Consider the following 10,329-nt stretch of genomic DNA (forward strand, 5'->3'; position numbering starts at 1 on the left):
CCAATCCCAATCAATTTCGACACATATTTGATTAAAATATTTAAAACTTATTTAAATATCTCAAATTCTATCTTTTTGTTTAATTAGTAAATAAAACAAAATTGCGGTTAAATATATCGTATATATGTAGCGCATATTCCCTAATTTGAATTCGAACACTTCGAACTCACTCGTCACATTGTTCTATTGTTTAGTTCGATATGAGCTAGCAGAAGGTCCTAATGGACCTATAGATCATGGGCTCCAACGATCCAAGATTAACCGGTTAAACACATTAACCTTGTTAATCAACAACACTCGTTAACTACTAGGACACTCCACTATAGCCTAGTAGTTGCACTCCCCTCACTATAGATATATTTCTGTCCATTTGATATAACCATGATTAGTAAGTCGATCCTTCACAGGTTGTTCGTAGCTAAAGCTGGGTCAATTAGCCGTTTTACCCCTGAAGTTGCTTCTTGTTCCTTATGTCCCACTAATCTTCTTATGAACAATTGGTTTGTGGTCCAACCAGTAAACCGAATCCCTCTCAGGCCAATGAGTGGGTGGGGCCCCTTGTTCAAGACCTGGAGTCAATACTTAAGGGAACTACCTCTCTTCTATCCCTAAAAGTGGGTAGGAGCGAATTCCATCTTGCACCCCACATCCCCAGCTATTCACCCAGTCTTACCCCTAAAATGGGAGGCCTATTGAGTCGGCAAACTCGAGCCACTCTCACCCATGCAAATCTAAGGATAATTCCGAATAAAACGGAGTTCATGGTTAGCTCAGAATTAAGATCGAGTTACCTAGGTCATCGAATGAAAAGAAAATCAGACTCAACAGTAAACGACATTATAAAGTGAGAGTGGTTTTCTTCATGGCCCGATCTTATGCAATACTCATTGCATAGGACGCCCCCACTCACATGTCTCCACGTGTACAATTCAATGATCACATTGTTTATATCATATACAAAAGTGAGTCGCATCCATAGTGTCCCCAAAATAAGGTACTCAGCCTTATCGTTATACTATAGATCATTTTGACTATATACTTGAACTTGATCCACTCTTATGTCTCTACATATAGTTCAAGTAATCATACTATAGCCAGAGTGTTCTTAGTTTATTGGATTTAGATTAATGATCGTAAAGTTTACTTTATTCAATAACAATCATAAAACCCAACAATATAATACTAGTATATCAACCCTCACTTTTCATAACATCAACAGTCAACATAATCCATACATCACATAGTCAAATCACATAAAATATAGTGCATGCAAGGGCCACAGGACACACACCATCATACAACACATAATAAGCTAACTACAACAGTACAGTTACTTACCTCAATGGCCTTGGTCGAAGTCACTCACAACAAGTTAATTCTAACGGTTAATTACGTCCTATATGAACCACATAACATATTTAGGAACCTTTCCTAACGTATTCTAGCTAAACTTCATGTTAGTTATCAAGGTAAACTCTTAACACAATCATTGTTGACTATTAAGAGTCATACTGACCTCAGAATGCAAAAACAAGGGCAAAAACGGCTTTGGAAGGGTCGAAAACCTTAAAATCGATATACTGTGGGTATATCGAGCCGACAAGCCGAGCCGCCATTAAGCCAAGGAAGTCCGATGGAGCCAAGCCGACCTCGTCCACGCGTGAGCTGAGCCATGAGTACGCGTGCAAAGCCGCCAGAGCTGTTAGGCGTGTGTCTACGGTATTGGGCCACACAACGAAATGTGGCCCGACTCTACGTCTGGGCTTTGGGTTGAAATCGAAGGCCAATTGTGAAGGAACCCAACCCAATTCTAAAAACCTCACCTTCCTTACCCGACAGGTGACGAAACCCTAATTTCGCCTCCCCTATTCCGACAATGTGCTGACGGTCCCGTAGCGTCCTCAACACCGATTTTTGACGGTCAACCTTCTTCGGCACAACGATCCCCAAGTCGATACCTTACTTTCACTCGGTTCTTCCTCCGAACAGCACTCTAACGTTCCGTGAAACCCCCAAAATAACCTTTGAACCAACCCACACGATTTCCTTTCCAACGCACTCCGTTTTTCGCTCTCTCAGACACACTTGGACACAAAAGGTGAGTTTGGAGAGAAAATCGTTTCCAAGGGATGTGAAAGGTTGGGCATAGAGATATAAAACGGTAAAAAAAAAACGTTTTCCATTAAGGTAATAATTGTCTCGTCAGAAATCATGCATATTTTCCAGTGAGAATAAATGCTACAACCTAATATCCTGTCATTTTGGAAATAAAAATAAAATCTTAAAAATAAGGAAAAATGGAAAAATCTTAATCGTTACATATAGTTACCTTCAATTCTAAGACATAAGGATTATATAATAGGCCTTATTTCACTCTGACCAACTATTATGTATAGTTTCAAGGTCATTAGAACACAGGTAGGTACCTTCAATTCTAAGACATAAGGATTATATAATAGGCCTTATTTCACTCTGACTAACTATTATGTATAGTTTCAAGGTCATTAGAACACATGTAGGGGCTAAACGAAGACTCAAGTGTAAACTGATCATAATGCTCCTAAGGTTCCTCAAAGAATTTCAACATCTAAAATATCCATCAAATGGCCTAAGACTCTAAATAATTTTTATTTATAAAGATACAAAGATATATTCAAGGTTTCAAGAGATTTGGATCAAGTTTAGAAACTAAATCGAGAAAGATGATGAGTTAAGGCATAAAGTAAGCAACGAGATTGACTGCATTTCACAAAGATACAAGATCTTTCCACAACTCCAAAAAAGATGACACGGTGAAGTTAATGATTTAGGCTCATTTAGAGCCTTGAATGTAAATACAAGATATTTCTACTTCTAAATTTTTCTACTACCAAGATATTCAAACTTTATTTTGGATTTGTAAATAAGATGTATTTATATTTTGTTTTAAATGCGAAAAAATGTTATGGTTCTTTTTACTCCATCTTTTATGATTTTAAAGATGGTCGCGACTGAAGCTTAAAAAATAGGGTCAGGGTATTATTTGTTAGAGAAACAATGGTATTTAAGTTGTAAGATATAATTACAAGGGTAATGTAACGACCCTAATATTTTACCTGTTTAATCTAAGGTCATTACTATACTTTGAAATGCGGAATATACATTTAATGGACCCTATTCATTAATGCGACTCGCACTCCCCTTTTATTACCTCAGAGAAAAATGGTTACAAGGAAAAAAGAGAAAATTGAAAGAAAGGAAAAGAAACAAAAACCAAAAATGCATATTTTATTCTACCCTAAGGTTTATTATGCAAATACATTTCATCCTATACTAACCTATATTAATGATGCAACCAAATTCGGCCTAGACTATGAAATGTAAAAAGAACAACCAACTACCCTATGCATGTGCCACGATCCTGGGGTTACGATGTCATCGTCGTTGTCACATGGGTGCCTTGCCCTTATCTGCGAAAGTAAAGTAGCACGAGGCTTGAGTATTTCTAGAATACTCAGTAAGTGACCCCCTATCGGGGTTAAGCGACAAACACATGCAATGAAATGATGGGACCTATCGTTTCGTTTCGTTTTCCCTACAGTGTAATCCTAACAGGTAATCGTGGACGTGTACCATATACTCTACACGCAGCCCATACGTGCGAGTATGGGCTCACCAGCTAGTTCGCACACCGCTGGGCCACTGTCCCTAGCCGGTGGGCATGTTGGGTTTTATGTCCTAAAACTCATAGTTTGTAAACAAAACCATATTCTATTTTCAATAAAGTTATTATTGTTATTTATTCAGTAAAGATTGTTATTGAATAAAGTGAACTTTACGATCATTAATCTGAATCCAATAAACTAATAACACTCTGGCTATAGTATGATTACTTGAACTGTATGTAGAGATATAAGAGTGGATCAAGTTCAAGTATATAGTCAAAATGATCTATAGTATAAGGATAAGGCTGAGTACCTTATTCTAGGGACACTATGGATGCGGCCCACTTTTGTATATGATATAAACAATGTGATCACTAAATTGTACATGTGGAGACATGTGAGTGGGGGCGTCCTATGCAATGAGTATTGCATAAGATCGGACCATGAAGAAAACCACTCTCACTTTATAATGTCGTTTACTGTTGAGACTGATTTTCTTTTCATTCGATAACCTAGGTAACTCGATTTTAATCCTGAGCTAACCATAAACTCCTGTTTATTTGGAATTATCCTTAGATTTGCATGGGTGAGAGTGGCTCTAGTTCGCCGACTCAATAGGCCTCCCATTTTAGGGGTAAGACTGGGTGAATGGCTGAGGACGTGGGGTGCAAGATGGAATTCACTCCTACCCACTTTTAGGGATAGAAGAAAGGTAGTTCCCTTAAGCACTGACTCCAGGTCTTGAACAAGGGGCCCCACCCTCTCATTGGCCTGAGAGGGATTCGGTTTACTGGTTGGACCACAAACCAATTGTTCATTAGAGGATCAGTGAGACATAAGGAACAAGAAGTAACTTTAGGGGTAAAACGGTAAATTGACCTAGCTCTAGTTACGAACAACCTGTGAAGGATCGACTTACTAATCATGGTTATATCTAATGGACAGAAATATATCTATAGTGAGGGGAGTGCAACTACTAGGCTATAGTGGAGTGTCCTAGTAATTTAACGAATGTTGGTTAACAAGGTTAATGAGTTTAGCCGGTTAATCTTGGATCGTTGGAGCCCATGATCTATAGGTCCATTAGGTCCCTCTGCTAGCTCATATCGGACTAAACCATAGAACAGTGTGACGAGTGAGTTCGAAGTATTCGAATTCAAATTAGAGAATATGCGCTACATATATACGATATATTTAACCGCATTTTTGTTTTATTTACGAATTAAACAAAAGGAGAGAATCAGAGATATTTAAATAAGATTTAAATATCTTAATCAATTATGTGTCGGAATTGATTGGGATTGACATTTGAATTAATATTAAATATTAATTAAATAGTTTAATTAATCATTTAATGTTACTTTAATTTGAAATTCATTATTCAAATTCATTGTTGAATTAAAATGAAGAAAGTCAAAATGTTGACTTCTTTTAATGAAAAAATCTATGTTAGTGGAATTTTGAGGTGTCAAAATTTGGTTTAACCAAACTTGCATGTTTGCCAAATAAACCCCACAAGTTTGAGTGGAATTTTGAGTGTCAAAATTTGGTTAACTCAAACATGCATGCTTGCCCCATAATCTCAAACATTTGAGTGGAATTTTAAGTGTCAAAATTTGGTGATCTCAAATTTGCATGAACATGCAAACATCACTCTTTAAATAGAGTGATCATTGTACATGGAAGGTCTTCTTCTTCTGGGTGGAAAACCTTGAGAAAAACCTCTCACAAACATCTCTTCACACATACAAAATCCCTTCCAAGTTTAGTCACTCACCGGATTCCACAATCCCATTCTAAGGCCGAAGGATAGTGGAGAAGACACTAATGGTGGTTCGAAACCGGTTCGTGAGGAAAAAGGAGTTTGAACTACAAAAGGTTAGTATCTAAACTAATTAAGTTATGAACATGCTAGTTATATACTATAATTAATGTTCTTAAAGTGCCTAAGATCCAAATTGCTTCCGCATGTGTTATATTAAGACCATCAGGGCATGCTCTGGGGGCCCACCGGGACCCGTTAAAACTAAAACTGTCACGCAGTGCTATGTAGGGCATAACGATCGTTGTCCTGCCATTTGGATGTACGCGTCCGCACCCTCGTGATGGGATAGGGGTATCCCCCCAAATGCATGATCACACAATATGCATGAGGTCCCACTAGTCCTACAGTCATCATTTAATGAACATAACCCCGTGTCACGTTTTCATGCTTACATGTCATTCTCATTCTCATTCTCATTTCGTTACATATCATACATATTCCTAGCGGGGTTATGTATCATGCAATTTACTGTATTTCATGTCATACAATTCATTCAGTTACATTTCAATACTCATACAACAAGCCATAATCATACAAGGGTCACACATCGTCACATGCATTCATATCACATCAACTAAGCAGCATAAATAACATACATTCACGTTCACATGATTTCGTACTTAAGCACATTAAGCTAGCATACAATTTAATGGCACGTGCATAACCACGGGCACGTGCCAACATACAGCAATTAATGCGTAACCTACAACGGGTGAGCCACTTACTTGGTAGGCCTTAGCCGAAGTACTCCCTAGAATATAACGTAAGCTCCTAGCTCCTCGTGGACGTTCTACGCTTCCGTTGGTGGTTGGTTCCTATTGGTTCATGAGTCACTTCCGTTAGTATTTCACAAATAAGAATAAATTCCCAACTGGAATTTGTGAAATACGATCTTAAAATGTTCCCTTTTACCTTAAACAGGGCCGAAACCAGGTCCGAGAGGGTCGGAACGGTGTCAAACGGGCTGAAAACAGGTTTCCCGAGCCGAATAAGCCACCGGAGCCGCCGAGCCGATGAAGCCGCCTGAGCCGAGAGGAGCCGCGCTGCAAGCGTGACACGTGGCACAATCTGAGAGCGACGCGTGTGCAGGCGTCTCGGGTCGAGGCGCGGGTTAATGGGCCGCTCGCGGGTCTCGAACCGAACGCAGGTGACGGGCCGCGCGGTGATGGGCCGGCTCGCGGGTGAAGGCCGGGTGTTTGGGCTACGGGTAACATGGGTTCTGGGCTGACCGAAGGTACGGGGTTCGGTTCAGGTTTCCGGATCTGGATCGCGGGTCGGACTTCGTCCTCTTCGCCCGACTGCCTGCGCGATTTTCCGGCGGTCTCTCTCTCTCTTCGACAACGTCGTCCCGACGTCCTTTTTCCCTCTTTTTTCCCCCGTTCCCGAGCTTATCCTTCACCCTAACCCCGTTTTTGGTACAGATTTCGTTGGTAAGGGCCTCGCACTCCCGGATCTGGATAAGCTCGGAAGTCCGCCATTCCGTCTTCCTTGCCGACGGTGTTCAGCGTACGGGATTCGTGTAAAACCTACTCTTGATGTGTGTAAAGGGTTCTGGGATTACTTTTGTGGTGTGAAATGGGGGTTTTCGACGTCGATTCGTACGGTTCGGCTTCGCTGGAGTTCCGTCGGTTTTCTGTTCTCTCTCCTTTTTCCTTACCGTTTTCGTTTCTTTGCAGGTTCTTTCAGGGTGGCTGAAGGTCGGGGACGCGATTTGTGGCATCCCAGCCCTCGGCCGCCCTTTGTGGGTCGTGTGCGAGCGAAAACTCCGGCGTTCGCTGGAATTTTCGGCTCTGCCGACGACCATCATTTTTTTTTCCGGTTCCGTTACAGGTAAAACAAAATTTTACCTAATTATAATTACGAACAACTTGTAAAGGATCGACTTGCTTGTAATTATTATATCAATGTACACAACTTATCGTGAAAATGCATAATTGTGCAACTTTAGTTTAAAATTTATAGGTCTATAAGGTCCCTTGCTAGCTCATAGTAATAATAAAAAGAGTAATTTAATTGAAAGAAAAAATGAAGGGTTCAAATTAATATATAATACCTTAGATATATTAAACATAAAAGGAAAAAATATATTTATTATATTTGATACATTAAATATTAAAATAATTATGTATTAGTTAAGTATATATTAGAATATCTCATGACATTTAAATCTAATTTAAATAATATATTATATCTACCATGTTACTTGGTAAATTTTTTTTTTTTTTTAATAGGATTTTCTTACCAAATGCACTCCCAAGCTTAAACTTTGTGTTTGAATCATAGAAAGACTTTGTGGAGTAAATTCAATCGCTAAAAGAGTTGGAGTAAGTAGATTAAAGACGTGCCAAAACTTTCTTTATATTTCTGCTTTGTATAATCCTTAGTTTTATTTAATTCTAAATAAATTCAAAGTCGATTCAAATTATTTCGTTGTGCGAATAAAAGGTATATTGTAATGCCCTAACGAAAAAGGAATTTGTAATGCCCTAACGAGAAGAAAAATGAAAAGGTGGAAGAAGAAAATCAAATGGGTGTAGGATGCACTTTTAAAGAATATTTCAAATAAAAAATGTAGTCTACCAAGAGCCTTATAGATAGTCTCTAGAAAGTATCGGAACATTTTTTTTTATAGTCTCGAGGATAAGGAAATAGCAGGTGAGGCTAGCTAAATGTTGAAGAAGGAGCTGACCACGATCAAAGATTAGTGGTCGACAACAATAAACAATAAGCCACTTTGATCATTTCATTCTTCTTGTCCTATTTTGACCTCCTCAAACTTAGTTTTTTATCCCTTTTTTTAGTTTCTTTATTTTAACTCAATTTATTACCTCTCTTTAAAAAATTTGGTGACATTTGAAGTAGCCAAAAAGCATAAATATTAAGATTAAGACTCAGTTTGAATAAGTAAGAAATCATGTTAGAATTTTTGCATGTTAGAATTTTTGCATGTTAGAATTTTTGCATGAAATACCTGTAGATATCGTTTTAGATTGCTTATCACTTCTAAATCAATAAAAGTGTATATATATATATATATATATATATGAAGATCAGTCAGTACAAAGCACGCCCCACCCCAAAATGAAATTCTAACACTGTCTAAAACTTGGCCTGAATGTTGGTGATAATAGCGGGATCGGTTTGGAAGGCCTTTGCAAGGATATCGGTGGAGATGTCCGGGTTTGATCCAAAAATTGCATTTGCAATGAGAATAACACCTGGGTTTTGGCTGCTCAAAGCTGCAAGGGCGACTGCAGAGCCATTCCCGATATTCTGTTGGAAGTGAATGAGACCGACAGGAAACACGAACACATCGCCCTTGTTCAAGGTCTTGGTTATGAGACGGTTTTCCGGGATGGAGGTGACGAAGCCGACCAGGAGCGTGCCTTCGAGGACTGTCAAGATTTCGGTGGCACGAGGGTGCGTGTGGGGAGGGTTGATGCCATGTGGGGCGAAGTCAATGCGAACGAGGGAGATGCCAAGAGTGTTGAGCCCTGGGATTTGGGCAACACTGACAGGAGTTGCTTGGGATCCCACCGGGTTGTTTACGGCGGCTGCCACATTCAATCCGCTCCAGAAGAAGTCTTTGGCTTCCACAAGCTTGGGATCCTTGCAAACTAGGCCATTCACTTTCACTGTCTCACAATGAAACAAGCATCATCAATATTGACATCCAAAAATAGATGCATATATATATATATATATATATATGTATACTTGGAATGCTTACCAGGACTGTTGAGATCTGCAACACAGAAATCTTGAAGTGGGCTTGGCTCGGATGCCCACGCAACCCAACAAGTTATAGCCAGGAAGGTGAGAAACAAAAGTGGGGCGGCCATGATGAGCTGATCTTCACAAACACTTGGAGATTTGGGTGAGACACCAAAGCAACCTATATATGCTTTGGCTTTGAATTAAGGAGGACATATAAAGAAGCTGTATTTATAGATCACTTCTAAACATTCTCCTAATTGATGGACGGCTCAACAACTTTCCAACCCTACCAGAAAAATGTCTTTTTATATAGTCATTTTTTTTAATATGCTATTAAATGTGAAGGCCATTTTTAGAAAAGTAAACTAATATTAGGTATGTTTTGGCTTTCAATACTATGTTATAATGTTTAAAACGTTATTATAAGTTAAAAGATGGCACAATATTTTAGCTATATTAAACATTTTATAACTTTAATAAAACACTATAAAATGTTTTCATAACGTTATGTAAGTTATAATTTAGGGAATGAGTCTCGCTGGTTTAGAGAATGATCATGAGTTCATAAGTAAGAAATACACCTTGGCTAATCTTTCTACAAAAGCAAAAACATGAGAGCTTTCACTCAAAATGGATAATATCGTACCATTGTAGACATTTTACTTAGCCTTGTTCCAAGCTAATTTTGATGTTGGAAAGAACTCAAAGGCCATGGATGGGAGATATGATATACATCGCCGTCTATTTAAGTTATGATATACTCAAACAAATTATGACATACGTCACAGTCTATTTCTGAGTTTTGCATCTTTATAAGAAATCTAATAATTTCTTAAAAAGTCTAAAAAGAAAACCAATCAAAGGCCGTCTATTTTTTAGTTTTGCATCTTTCTTGAAAATTCAATAATTACCTGGAAGTCTAAAAATCAAACCAACGTGTCTAAATCATTTGGGTATTGCATCTTCTTAGAAAATTCAATTATTTTTTGGAAGTCTCAAAACCAAACCAATGATTCCAGATTATCAACAAATACTATGTTTTCAATCTCTATTTTTTGAGACATAAATTGAGTGTTATTGACCTAGGCTAGTTGTAATAGCCCAAAAATAAATAAACAAATAAAAATAATTATAAAAAGCAGT

The 10,329-nt window shown here is 38.3% G+C and overlaps 1 protein-coding gene across 1 annotated transcript; it reads right to left on the reverse strand.

Moving 5' to 3' along the window:
• Positions 1-8,413: 8,413 nt before the first annotated feature.
• On the reverse strand, positions 8,414-9,382 carry LOC111807487 (putative germin-like protein 2-1). The gene is made up of 2 exons (XM_023693231.2): positions 9,200-9,382; positions 8,414-9,104 (listed from the first exon to the last, which is right to left on the reverse strand). The coding sequence occupies exons 1-2, from the start codon at positions 9,309-9,311 to the stop codon at positions 8,569-8,571; spliced, it is 648 nt and encodes a 215-aa protein (XP_023548999.2). The 5' UTR covers positions 9,312-9,382; the 3' UTR covers positions 8,414-8,568.
• Between the last annotated feature and the right edge of the window lie 947 nt (positions 9,383-10,329).

Source organism: Cucurbita pepo, chromosome 20 (genome assembly GCF_057944985.1).
Source record: "Cucurbita pepo subsp. pepo isolate OVF chromosome 20, ASM5794498v1, whole genome shotgun sequence".
NCBI classification, from domain to species: Eukaryota; Viridiplantae; Streptophyta; class Magnoliopsida; order Cucurbitales; family Cucurbitaceae; genus Cucurbita; species Cucurbita pepo.

What these genes read in the sequence shown, in the direction of transcription:
- LOC111807487 (XM_023693231.2), bottom strand. Translation starts at nt 9,311, where the DNA reads ATGGCCGCCCCACTTTTGTTTCTCACCTTCCTGGCTATAACTTGTTGG. An exon ending in TGCAGATCTCAACAGTCCTG is followed by an intron (nt 9,105 to 9,199) that starts GTAAGCATTCCA and finishes ATTGTGAGACAG; the next exon opens with TGAAAGTGAATGGCCTAGTT.